The sequence below is a fragment of the Melopsittacus undulatus genome, chromosome 1, assembly GCF_012275295.1.
Source record: "Melopsittacus undulatus isolate bMelUnd1 chromosome 1, bMelUnd1.mat.Z, whole genome shotgun sequence".
NCBI classification, from domain to species: domain Eukaryota; kingdom Metazoa; phylum Chordata; class Aves; order Psittaciformes; family Psittaculidae; genus Melopsittacus; species Melopsittacus undulatus.
In genome coordinates this window covers 34,470,418-34,484,062 of record NC_047527.1, presented here as the reverse complement: position 1 = coordinate 34,484,062, position 13,645 = coordinate 34,470,418, and the positions used below count along the sequence as shown (strand labels likewise).

The following is a 13,645-nucleotide window of genomic DNA, read 5'->3' as shown; positions in this document are numbered from 1 at the left end:
GGAACAAGTGTTTTCTTCTATCTGCCCAGTGATGAAGTTCTGCAGCTACAGCAATGCAACCAGACTCGGATTTCAGGCTTTGTTCAAGAGCAGGCTGAATTCTCCTGCTTTCTATATAGAATACTAGACTGGGGAACAAAATAAAGGATGGTTTTTAAAACAGGAAGACAGTGAAGTGGTATGAGAAACACAAAATTTAAAAGATGCTGAACAGATGTCTATGAAATAAGAAAAATAATGTCAATATAATTCCAAATATTTCCTGATTTAAAGCCTCAACCACTCTGGATGTGAACAGGAATCCCTGGTATTCTTTGTACATTCAACCACATATTGTCTGTCTTGAGCTGTCTCATTGTTCAGACTAAATTCTGCCTTGATATATTTTCTTCCATTTGTTCAGTGTGATCTAAGGAACCTCACAGCGAGTACAGGCAGACTCTGCTGAAAATTTGCATGTCACAGACTGACAGGGTGATTCTCACCCAGTGGAATGTTATCCCAAGTGGTATTTTCAAAGTACCTCTCGTGTACATTGGAAAGAGATGTTGCCAGGGCACCAGCAAGGGCTGAATGAGGATTGCAACTGAGAAAAGTGACTTGGGGAGAGCAGGTAGAGAAAGGATAGAAAATAACTGAAGAAGGCATCAGAAAAAGTCCATTTGTCATACTTTTCTCCTTTAAGGCATTCTTACACCTCTTCCCTCCTCCTCCTCCAAATCTACCTTAGCATTCCTCTGAGCAGAGCAGGGAAAGACTCATGATGATGAGATATTGTTAAGGGAGTGATGAATTCAGGCCTCAGTTTTTAGGTTATACTTACATAAGTCGCTTATATTTTCTACTCTTTCTCTTGATTCATAAGTGCTATCATGAGAGGCTGTTAAAATGCCAGAAATTGTCCCATCTGATCCTATGAATCTTTCTACATTATTTTATTAAAGAGGTTAGATGAGAAAGATGCTTTGAAATGAGGGGCTTTCTCTTTAGGAAGATGAATGTCTTGACTGGGAATCCTTTTCTTCACCTGACAGCAGGCAGACACTGAAAAAGTTTAGGACAGGGTGGTTTGAATGAAGAGCTGGATGAGGATCGCTATTTGCACTTCTAAAAGATTCCTGCAGGAAAAGCTCTGTGTGAGTCTCTCAAAGACACTAACATAAAACCTGCAGTAGAACTGGCACTACTGGCCAAAGGCAGTACTTTCTTACAGTTTCCATTTTATTCTGCTGCATCAATACTTACTCTTAGGTGACAAAGGTGTAGTCAGCATAGATGTAACAATGGAAATACCCTACAACTGATTTTTACAAGCAGTTATGAATTTCTAGGGCTCTGTGTGAGTGTGTTTGCTAGACAGAACATTATTTGGTGTGGTATCAGCTGTGGAGTTTACCAGATAGATTTGCAACAAGTACGTTTAGCAAAAGAAGTAAAAAGTGTAAGGTCTTCCAGACTGAGCCCAGACACAGGTATTATTGTACATAACATCAAAAACCCCTCAGAGTTAGTTGGTTTAGCCAATGCGAGTCACATGCATAATAACTAAAAGAGCTGTAACCCTACTAAGCTCAGAGCTTTCAATGGGTAAAAGTGAACTAATAAATCTCACTGTAGCTCTATAGTGCAGCAAGTTTTTGGTGGTCTGTGACTTGCACACATAAATATGGATGATGTGCATGTCAAAGTATAATGTCCATATATATATATATATACACACTGATATACGATGGATTCTTGCCCTATTAGTGCCTATATTTAAAAAGAAAAGTGTTCTTCTTTTAAAAACTCATTTTTATTCTAAAGCGTAAGTCAAACATGTCACATGCCAATTTACAGGTGGTGACTTTGTTTTGCAGTACTGAATGTTTTCATTTTCTGAAGTGGTTTCTAATCCTGTGGTCTCTGATTTTCTGAGTCTCTTTCTAGAGATCTGATTTCTGAGATACCGATTGTATTTGGAGATTCAGATGCTTACTGTGGCATAAGGTCAAACTAGCTTGAAATGCAAACCTTGAAGCAATCAAAATTTCATGCTACTCATGAAAGTGTGGGTTCTGATGTGTCAAAAAATCATTAAATAAGTTTCTGTAAAGACCCAAATCCACCTCACCACCACTGCTTTTACTGCAAAACATTCGTGCTGTTTGGAATATGTTTTGTGTTCATGGCATAGGTCATGTAGATATATATATATGCAACATATGGGAATGTTTCTTTCTTCTGCTTCAGAATACAAACCCCGATTTGTTCACACTCGCCAAACCCGGTCCTTGTCTGTGGAATTTGAAGGTGAAATCTATGACATAAATCTGGAAGAGGAAGAGCTGCAGGTGTTAAAGACCAAAAGTATCACCAAACGTCACAATGCTGAAAATGAAGGAGAAGCAGAGGAAACTGATGGTGCTGCTGGTGACTCAATGATCGCTGATGGTGCTGATGCTATAGGTCAACCTAACTCTGTCAGAGTGACGCACAAGTATGATTACTTTTCTGTGTTTTTATTTTTCTTAAAATGAAAGAATTTTAAATTTCTATTTATTTTCTCTCAATTTTTAATGATTTTATAGTTACAATGTTTAGGAACTTAAAAACATCATTGTAGATTTTAGATAAAGCTGGGTTGTATTTGTTAGTAGGTGGAATCGTTTAACTTTAGCATGTGTATTTTAAAGGGAGGCATTTAGTTTGGGTTTAATTTCTGAGGAGGAGTAGGCATCTCCAGAAGGAGGTTCATTCTCCATATAGAAATATACATCTTATGATGGATTAATCACTCTGTGAAGCTGACACTCCTGCTGTTCTTTATAAAGAAGCCTAGGCTACCAGCTTAGCAGAGAGGCCTAAATTTGAGATGACTGAAATTGCACTCTAGATGAGGAAAGATTAGATGAGCTACATCATCTCTCTTAATGCTTAGCTGTTTGCAGCCACTAACATTAGCTAAAATACAATTGACTTGTTATACCTGAAAAGACCCACAATGATTTTAGTTTACTGGGAAAATTACTATTTCTCCATAAAGTGTTGTGACTTTTACTGAATATAGGATTGCTTTCAGAATTCTTTGAGTGAAGAAAAACACATAATGGGATAACATGCAGAGAGATAAGCATCTACATCTCCCTTTCTGCTGTTCTTCTCAAAAATTGCAAGAAGGGTTCTGATGAAGCAGGACCCAAGAAAGGTCTATAAAACTGGAATATTTCCACAATTAAGGAATTTCTGTTTGTCAGAATGATAAGTTTGGAACCCCAGCCTGCAATCTGTTGGATTTGCCATCTCAGTCCATCTCCTTGGTTTTCCATGTGTGTGTTTTTCTCTTGGTAGAGCTGTTGTTTTCAAACACACATATGAGTGTTTCTGAACACTTTTTAACTTGAGTGCTCTGTTGGTGTTTTTTAAGCCATTTGTTTGAACTCTTTGATCTAACTTTGATTTTTATTAATCTTTATTGATTATATTGATTTTCAGTCCACTGACTGTATGGTCTTTTCTTGACTATTTTGCATAGTTGGAAGATGGGTCACATTCATGTGGCAAGAGAAGTATATTTCTCAGAAGCTGGTGATTAAATAAGCAATGGCACATTTGGTTAACAAGAGGCTTTAACTTCTGAACAGGTTTTTATGTAGGTTTCAATTTAATTTCTAATTGGATTAAGAATCTCCAAGATGGCATTGTGATTGCATTTTTGCTTAGCAGGCACAAAGCATCTGTCATGGTTGAGGATTGTTTCTAATTATTAATTTGCAGAGAAAACAGATTGAAACAATTATTAATATTGTTAAGTCAACAGGAGAAGAGTTTATTTATTTCTTAACATGATATCACAAAGAATTGGTTAGGAGTGTTGGAAGAAAAAAGAAATGGGTAGCCAACTGGGAAAGCATTGACCTTCTTTTTCCTATTTGTTAAACTCATGGCTACAGATGTTTTATTCTTCCAAATGACACTATTCACTGTGAGAGAGAGCTGTACCAATCCGCCAGAGCCTGGAAGGACCACAAGGCTTACATTGATAAGGAGGTAAGAGGTATTTTAAAATCTGAGTGAAGTCTCTGCAGTGCTACCTGTCCAAAGAATAATTCTGACTCAGAAATATTCTCTTCAGATTGAAGCTCTCCAAGACAAAATTAAGAATTTGAGGGAAGTTAGAGGACACCTAAAAAGAAGAAAACCAGACGAATGTGACTGTAGTAAACAGAGGTAAGAGAGATGGCTTTCAGTACCGAAAGGTACACTTGTTGGTAAGGCTTACACATTTTCTAAGTTTTTTGAGATGGAAAAGAAAGAACATAAGCTTTATTGATATTTATAACGACTGTAGGTACTAATTTTAGTTAGATCCTTTCAAGAGTAGAAGTTACTGTGAGTTAAAAGAAATGTTAACATTTTCAGATTAATTGCATTCTATTATATGCATTCTACTGACATATTTGAATCCAGCTGTAGTTTTGCTATAATTTACCATACAATCACTCACATGTTCTTTAAATGAAGTGAAAAACATCCTGTGTATTTCTTTAAGAAAATGTTATAGATGGAATGTTTCTGGTTTGGTTTTATGTTGAAAATTGTTTCATGACTTGATAATTCCTAATAATTTTCCCTGTAGTTTTTACAACAAAGAGAAAGGAGTAAAGGCCCAAGAGAAACTCAAGAGCCATCTTCATCCCTTCAAGTAAGCTTGTTATTAACTTCTCACCCTCTCAGCTGGCATTTTGATGACCAGAGAAATACATCTGGGAGAGAGTTGGGTTGTGGTTTTTTTTTGTGGATAGGGGAAGGGAAGAGGGGAGGGAAATAAAAGGTTACATATAGCAAGCACTCACAAGAAACCCTCATTAGTTTTGGACAGACTTGTGAAAGTTTATGCATACTATTTATGCATTATTTCTCATGCTTACTGAAGAGAATTCCGTGTTGTAACAGCTGGGGTGGAAGCTGAGCTAGAAGAAGGGCATATTCTCATCAGTCCATCTTTAAAAAAGCCAGAAAGATGTAAAAACTGATAGTGATGTTGTTAGCCAAATAGAGACTGTTCTCTGTCAGCATGCCCAACTTTCTCTGTAAACAGAGAAGCAGTGCAGGAAGTGGATGGCAAACTGCAGCTGTTCAAAGAGAACCGGAGAAGGAAGAAGGAAAGGAAGGGGAAAAGGCGCCAGAAGAAAGGAGATGAGTGTAGCCTTCCTGGACTGACGTGTTTTACCCACGACAACAACCACTGGCAAACAGCACCATTCTGGAACTGTAAGTATCATGTCCACATGAAGATGTGGTCTAGGTTATCTTCTGCTATGTAACATGTTTCTGCTTCATGCAATCAGAACATTTTTCACTGAAAATTAATAATGTGTTTCTTTAACTTATAGTGGGCTCTTTCTGTGCTTGTACAAGCTCGAATAACAACACTTACTGGTGTCTGAGAACAGTTAATGACACCCACAACTTTCTATTTTGTGAGTTTGCAACTGGCTTCTTGGAGTATTTTGATATGAACACTGATCCATATCAGGTAAACCCCTTTCCCTGTTACAAAACATTGCTTCACCAGACTCCTCTATGGGTTGGTGGGTTTTTTCTGTTAGCAAGTATTTTTTATTTACGTTTCTCTATCTCTCAGCTGACAAATACAGTACACACAGTGGAAAGAGGCATTTTGAATCAACTACACATACAGCTAATGGAACTGCGAAGTTGTCAAGGTTATAAGCAGTGCAATCCAAGGCCAAAAGGACTTGAAACAGGTACAAGAAAAATAAGTGTTTATTTCTATTTTATTCAGATATTTATTTTATCTGCTTAAATACCAATGAAATCCATGAAGTGTCACTCTCCTAAGTGTTGCTTTGAACAGTTTGGAATGATGCACATACAACATCCCGCACAGCTGCATGACTAGGAAGCTCCTTTGCAAGTTTGCACAGGTTATTCTAGACAAAAAACATTTGACAGAAATGCTGCAGAAAGTTGATCATGTTATTTTAGCTTATTGATAACAAGCATATGCAGGTCTTCAAAATCATAACTTTTCTCTCTTGCAGGGTTTATTTGGTTAGGTTTTGCCTCCCAGTAGCAGGTGAGGTACTCAATCCTGCATTTATCCCAATTGCTGTCTGCCTATATGAACAACTTCAGGAAGCTCTGCACCACAATTGAGACATAACATTGCAAACTTCTCAACAACAGTAGTTTCCTCCATTTTTGAGGAAAGCAATATTTCTTTACAAGAGACTCAGAGTATGAAAATAGCTGATATTATATGTCATGACTCGAATTCACTGCACTTGAATTTGGTTAATTGAATATTGTGATTTTTTTTTTCAGGAATATTCCCTTCTACATCTTTTATGTTGTTGCATCTTTGTATCTCTTTCTTCAGCTACAAATGTTTCTCCTTATTACAATATCTAATTGTTCAGGGGGGTTATTATTTTTGAAAAACGTGATTTTCCATTCTTTAATAAAAAGCTTCCAGGAAATCTTTGTTGGACTACAGCTCTTATTTAACACAGTACATTTCTTTTTAGGAATTAGATGCTGTGCATGGGAAACTACATTGTGAATGGGTTTACAAATTCTAAACACTAACAAAAGTTACTCTTGTATTTTCCTATATCAGGAAATAAAGATGGAGGAAGCTATGATCCACACAGGTATCCACACTTTTTTATTCTCCTCAGCAGCTTCTTTCCAAATAATTGCATGACTCCGGTTCATTTCAACTAATGTCTGTACCCTGCCATGTTGCACACAGCATAGCTTTTGGTGCATGCATTTTCTAACTACTTTACACTGAACCTGGCCATTTATTTTTTAGCTGTACCATTCTGCATTTAACGTAGCTCATTGTCATAGCAAGACTTCATACAGCTCATACTTCATGCCTGTATTCCTTAGATGTTTACCTGGGGAAAATTACACAAAAAGTATCACCTCTTTTGGGTTGTTTTCCTGTTATTGGGTTGGGATTTTTTTCTGCTTTTGTTTAGGAAGTCTGTGCAGGTGCTCTTTAAACATAAACCAAATGTGCTTTAAAAACTTTCTGAGGTATATGTATCCAAAGAGTCTAATGAGACCTATGGAAATTAAGTAAAATCTTCCCACTGGCTTTAGGATGCTGTTTTAAACAAAAGCAATGCTCAATATGAGCAGCATGTGCTTAGAAACCAGTGGGAGACTGTACAATAGAAGTGTGGCAGAGACAAGAGGTACCTTTTGGCCGAGGGTGTTACTTTCAGAGAAGATCACACAAGCATGAAACAAAATTTCTTTTAAAGGTTGTAGCATTTGAACTGAGGAAGGGCACCACATGAGGGTTTTTTTATACCTAATGCTTGAACCTGAAGAATACATGAAAGACTGCTGTTTGCAAGTATATTTATCTGTTTGCAGCTATATCATACCTACATGTTTATCATACAGAGCTCGGTTTCTCTTGGTGGAAGAACCAGTCAATCATAAAGCAAAAGCCTGAAGAGACTTAAAAACCTCAGGTTTTAGCAGGATTGCACTTGCTGTTCATTGTGCAATGGTGAAAAACAGATTAAAGTTTGTTGAGTCATATTAGACTTGATACCTTTCCACAGTATACCAGGTTTATCCATTTTCATGTCTATTCACTTTGGTGGAGTAGCTCCTGATGTACACTGTTTGCCTGAGAAGTAAACTGGCTCCAGGGAGTATACAAGTCTGCATAAACCTTTTTTTCACAGGGTCTTCTGAATAGAACCTTGTCATTAACTCTCAGCAGCCAGTGAACAACTAAGATAATGTATTTCAATGTTTTATAGATCTCCAATTTAAGCAGCTAATTTTTCCTTGCAGCCAATTTTGTATTTTCCCACTTGAGTAGCTTTAGGATCTAGGAAAATGATAAGTTTTTGTTTGGATATATCCCAGTGGTTTGCCTTGCTTGTTTCAGCCTAGTGGGGACTGGTTGCTACAATGATAGAGAGTAATCCCTATAATTATGCTTTTAAGTCTTTCATTAGAAGATGTCTTTGTAAGCATTCCTCATTTTAACTACAGATCTAATAGAAATGGCATTTTCAAATTGTAGGATTGCATTAAACAGTAGAACACACAGGATTAATCCTTAAATTATATCTTGTTACAATGTTTAGCATTGGAAACATTTTAACTTCTGATACCAAGTCAATAAATATTGTGCTACTGGGATAATTAGCAGGTATAGCATAACAGAAGTGTTACTGCTCTGTGCCATTGCAATATACACCCAGTTTCTCAATTTATACAGGTTCCTGAGTTCAGCATTTTGGTTCAAGCACCATCTTTGTGGAAATTGGTTTTATTTTCTAAAACAAAAGAAAATTAAATGAACAAACACAGTTTATCAGGAATCATCAAAATGATCTCTTTTCTTGATGCCTGCAGAGAAACCAGTGGAATAAGAAAGAAAAAGCCCTATGCTGCTGTCATTGAACTACCCTTAGGCTTCCTTCAGATCATGTGGTTTCTCCACACAGACCTGTCCCCCATTCCAAATGCTCTGCATTAGTACAGCGCAAACTGTGTTGCACGTACACTGCTGGGACAATAGGCCTGTATGGAAACAGCCAGTGTAGTGCTTTTGGCTTAACACATAGGGGGAAGACTTCAGCAGGGAAGCACTGGTGTCATCCATGCCCTTTAATGGACAGATGCTTCTCCAGATATGGCTGGCAACAGGATGTGGAAATTGCACACTACTCCCTCCTCTCCTGCTGGTCTGAGGTTTTTCAAAACCACCAAGGAGATGATTGTACCTACTTGTCTTTAGTCTCAGTGGAGATATATCCAAATCTCTTACTAGTTTGGAGACAACACAGACAGGGATGGCATCATGGGACTCCAGAGTATGATAACTGGAGAGTAAAGATTAGCTACTGCTTGATTTTTAAAGAATCTGAGGAAGGTTTGCTGTGAACAGATAGCAACAACTTCTCTCTTTTGGGTCTAACTAAGGAATTCCAAAATACTGATTGAGGAATCCACTGCCATGCTGTTAACGCACATGCACACATCTGCACTTTCCTGTATCACATCGATTTTTAATGAGATTTCTTACAGGGGAAAACCTTTTCTTTCCTCTCTCCTTCCCCCATGTATACTTCAATTTCAGTGGGAAACTTTTCATGCTTACTGCTAAGCTGTGGAATTAAGCTGTGAGGCAACTGGCTGACCCAACGAACTTACAGCCAGGCCTAGGATCTTAAGATTTTGTTTTCGTATTTGTTTAACATGTATGAATACAAGTTACCTTTGTCCCATGTGTTTAAACAAGTTCTTCTGCTTGACATGAAGATTACGGAAACAATTTCCAGTGCCTTCCCAGCTGTGAAGACTCCTGAGAGTGCAGAAACAATGCCAGAATTAGAGAGTAAAAAATAGATCCAGCATGAAGGACCATGTATCTCTGACTCAGTCTTTGAGCTATTTTGTAGGAATTCAAATAACTCCTTGCTGATCTTATTTCTCTGTAGCACAGCTCCATTCCTCCTCTGCTGAGGCTGCTGAGAAACCCTGATCTTCACTGCCTCCAGACTTCCCACTGCCCACCCTGCCACCCCAGGTTGCTCCGCTCAACCCTCTGTCCCACTGCTTGGGACAGGCAGAAAAGGTTCCTCTGGGCCCAAAGGCATCTTTCTAACTCCTGCTTTGCCCCCACTGCCCTGGTCCATCCCCAGACCTCTTACTGGTCAAATGGCAGCACTCTTCTTTCAGTTTCTGCCATCACGTGTTAAACCATTTTGGGGACTGACTGTTGCTACAGCAGTTTGTATTCCTATACAGGCTCTGATTTGGCAAAGAAAAAAAAATATGAAACCATCAGTAAAAATAATAACAGAACAGAATTTAAACATTGTCACATTTGCAGTGTGGTTAATATCCTACAGGGTTTGGTGACTCAGTTCCTGAAAAATGCATCCCTTCCTATGATGTTTTCTAGGGCCCTTTATGCCTCTAAGTGCTGGAATTGCAAAACTTCTTTCTTGAAATATCTGCCTGATTTAATTATTTTTTCTTTCAGGAAACAAATTATCTGTAAGTCAACTTAAAAGATGGCTCTCATGTGGCCATGCCATGATTTCGTTTCTCTTGTCTACCTCAGGAAAAGAAAGAAGGAAGATGCTCTGTCATAGCTGTCCTACCAAATCCAAAAAGCATACATTGCTTCCTGTAACAGGAAGATTGCCAAGTGTCTGCAAAAAAATATATATATATTTATAGAACTTGCTTTAAAAAAATAAGATATTTAAATTTTATGTTTTAAAGTATTTACGGCTGTTGTATTAAGTGAAAAAATATCAGTTAAGAGCAAAGATTCAGGTGTTTCCAAATAAGAACAGTGATCTCCCTTTGGTGGGGGAAAATCTTTTTTTTCTGACCATAATGATATTTTTCTGACTTTCCGTATGATGGCCTAATAGTGGAGAAATTCTTTTTACTGTGAAATCCCAAGCAAGTAAGGAAGCAAAGAATATAAGCTGTAATAGGAAAAAATGTATCTTCTGTTTTACTTGAATAATGAGAAAGTGCAAGTTAAAATACAAACAAATTAATAGAGATGGCACTGTAGGGATGGAGGACTCAATATAGACAAATATCTGTGCTGAGTTCAGTCTTTTTGACTATAGGCACTTCAACTTCCAAGGTAATTGCTACCAGCCTACTTGCCTGTACAATTTCCAGAAAGAATGCAAGTAATTTCAGTGGACTGATTAATAAATATTGCCTACAACATCTTTTGTAAGGACAAGTTGGCCACTTCCCCTGACAGGCTTTGCATTACCTGATTAGTTTTTCCTTATAGTCCTCTTTGTTGATAACATCTTTGGACTGAACACAGTCTGCACAGTGATTTAAATGAAATAGTAGTGTTCAGTGTTACTTGTCAAGATAAAATGGGCTTCACGCTACAGCTGATAAGCTGAGCCACTGTAGTCATCGTAGTGACTTCAAAAATCTTTTGGAAATTACTTTCCTTCATGTCTCTGTTTTTTCTGGCTGTGATCACTATAAAATGAAGATACTTATAGACTTTTATCTGTGCCCTTCATTCAGACTTATTATTTGATAAAGCTGTTAGATGTTTTCTTTGAAAGCTTTTTTATAAAAAAAACCCAGCCAATCAAACAAACAAAACCTTTAGAAGGTTCTATCTCTATGCATATTTTAACACTATTTTACAGAGTTGTGCAGTGCTAAAAATTAATTCACACCACATTTTTACAGCTTTTATTTCTCCTATTTGCTCAATGTAAATTAAAATGAATGTTTACAAAGTAAATAAAAGCCTACCTTCAGCTATCATTTATTAAATAAAACGTGGCTGGTTGTTTTGTAGACACATGTTTCAGGCTACCCAGAAACCAGATTCCTGTGGGCCTTGTTGAAGTTCAGGTTACTAATGGCTTTCAGAATCAGTCCCATTTTTCATACTTAACCCTAATTCAGCTATTGCAAGTTTTGGTGGAGTGTTCAGGAAAGGTGAATGGATTTCTCATGTATTGAAGCAACCTTCCTGTCTTGAAATATCAGAGTACTTGTCTCTGAATGTCATCACAAAGGTCCATTAGACCAGGTTTTGTTCTCTTTTACTCAGTCCAAAGATGCAGCAGAAGACAGGGAGTTTCTTGCTGTGTGTTTAGCAGGAGCTGCAAACACACCTGAGGCCAGAACCATCAATCTGATGGCAGAGGACATGGAGTATCTCACATTTTGAGCTAGTTACAGTGTGAATAGTGGTACTTTTGAGCAATTTGGAGTAGAAACACATGTGGAAGTTTTCCTTGCACTTTTAAGATGGTGTTCACCATTAGGCTTTATTCCTTCTTTCAACAGAGGACAATTATGGGATGGATGGGAAGGCTAACCTGCCCAGTTTCACTGACGACATTGACTGGCAAGGACTGGAAGACTTGTACAGTGTGAATGAAAGTGTATATGAATACAGATACAACTATAGACTTAGTCTTGCTGACTGGACTAATTACTTGAAGGATGTAGATAGAATGTTTGCACTGCTGAACAGTTACTACCAGCAAAATAAAACAGACAGGGCTAACACTGCTCGAACCAATGAGGATGGGGATGAATCATCCACTCCATCTACCTCAGTGGAAACGACTTCTGCTGAAGAATCGAGCGGCCTGCCTGCAGAAGAGTTGCAGCTTATTGTGCCAACAGACTTTGCAGCCTTCACTTTGAGCACGGTGGATATAAGTCAGGAGAGGAAACTTGAATTAAACAATGATATTCCTGAGAAAAGTCGTTTGAATGACGCACACTGGAGAAATAATCATCAAGCTGAAAAATGGATGGAGGATAAAGAATCAGACCGTTTTGATATGGATTTCAGTGGAAATGGTTTGATAGAGTTGGAGTCCCGGCATAGCTTCATTCTACAACCCATCAGCATTCCTCAAAAAGACACTCATCAGGACAGTGATTCTGTGGAAGATATATTTGAAGATCAAATATATCTCCCCATACGGTCCGATGAACCTCTCGTTCATCAGGCTGTAAATGTATCCATTAGGGATTCATCTGTCGGTACCCAGAAAACAAGAACTTCCTTAAGAAAAGCAGAACAGAGTCTTGCAGGGGAAACTTCACAAATCCTAAATGTAGAAGGCAGTGCCTCAGCTCCACTCTCCTTGGATTAGATCAAGTTGTAAACCATTAAATAAGTTCTCCCTTTTCTTATTAGCAAACTAATAAAGGTAATCATGACAACTGACATTCCAGGTTTATTGTAGATATGTTTTGCAGCTAAATTGAGCCCAGTTCAGTGTTTGTCTGTGTGCATTTATTTTTAGTCAACACACACATATTCACAGTAATTCTCCCCACTGGGAAGCAAGATTTCCAGTATTTATTAAAAGAAACAGTGTTATCATTCAAAGGCAATAGCACATTCTCCAAAAGCTAAAAGTTACTTCTATGAAGAGGATGTTCAAGCTACTTTATTTCCAAGTGATCCCACCATGAATGAGTGTTTCAGTCTACCCAGTCTCTCTGCATAATGTCTTTTTCATAAGTTATTGTAACCACTGGAAATTCCTAATGTCATGCTTTTAAGTAAAATGCACTTTTAAAATCTGTATGCCATACCATTTATGAATCTAATACCTTATGCGTTAGTTTGCTCATTCTCTCATGTAATTGGGAAACCAATAAATAGGTTGACAAGAAGAAGGTAAACAGCATGGATTAAAGGAAAAGATGCTTTGAATATTATTTTAGCAAAAGTATTGCATGTTTTTGTTACTTAAATTTACTCTCAGAAAGGTATGGCTAATGATTGTTTAACTGTAGAAGGATTTGTTTAAATTGGATTGTTTCCCTACATGTTGATATTGTCAGTATTAAAAATCTGTGAGGTTTTTTGACTTTTTTTTCTGATACTGGTTAAAAGGTTTACATCAATACATATATGCTTTTGTCACCACATTTGATTTTTATTATCCTGAACAGCATCTTGAAAGCCTTTTAATTTTTGAGGCTTCATTTTTTTTTCTTTTCAACAGGTATTAAAGGGAATGATAAAATCATGTTAGATTTACATTATTTTAGATTTTAAAAAAGGCACATGAGAAAATAGTAGTTTAGATAATTATTGTTGTTGTATTCTAAA

General features: G+C 37.4%; 1 protein-coding gene across 1 annotated transcript in view; it reads left to right on the top strand.

Annotated features, from left to right (window-relative positions):
- Positions 1 to 12,394, top strand: part of SULF1 (sulfatase 1) — a 130,750-nt gene extending 118,356 nt beyond the window's left edge. Inside the window, exons 15-23 of the mRNA XM_034067644.1 lie at positions 2,233 to 2,479; positions 3,933 to 4,029; positions 4,115 to 4,209; positions 4,619 to 4,684; positions 5,081 to 5,253; positions 5,376 to 5,518; positions 5,627 to 5,750; positions 6,626 to 6,659; positions 11,851 to 12,394. Coding sequence (XP_033923535.1) covers positions 2,233 to 2,479; positions 3,933 to 4,029; positions 4,115 to 4,209; positions 4,619 to 4,684; positions 5,081 to 5,253; positions 5,376 to 5,518; positions 5,627 to 5,750; positions 6,626 to 6,659; positions 11,851 to 11,881 — 1,010 coding nt within the window. The 3' untranslated portion in view covers positions 11,882 to 12,394. The remainder of the gene's footprint in view (positions 1 to 2,232; positions 2,480 to 3,932; positions 4,030 to 4,114; positions 4,210 to 4,618; positions 4,685 to 5,080; positions 5,254 to 5,375; positions 5,519 to 5,626; positions 5,751 to 6,625; positions 6,660 to 11,850) is intronic.
- Positions 12,395 to 13,645: the final 1,251 nt, after the last annotated feature.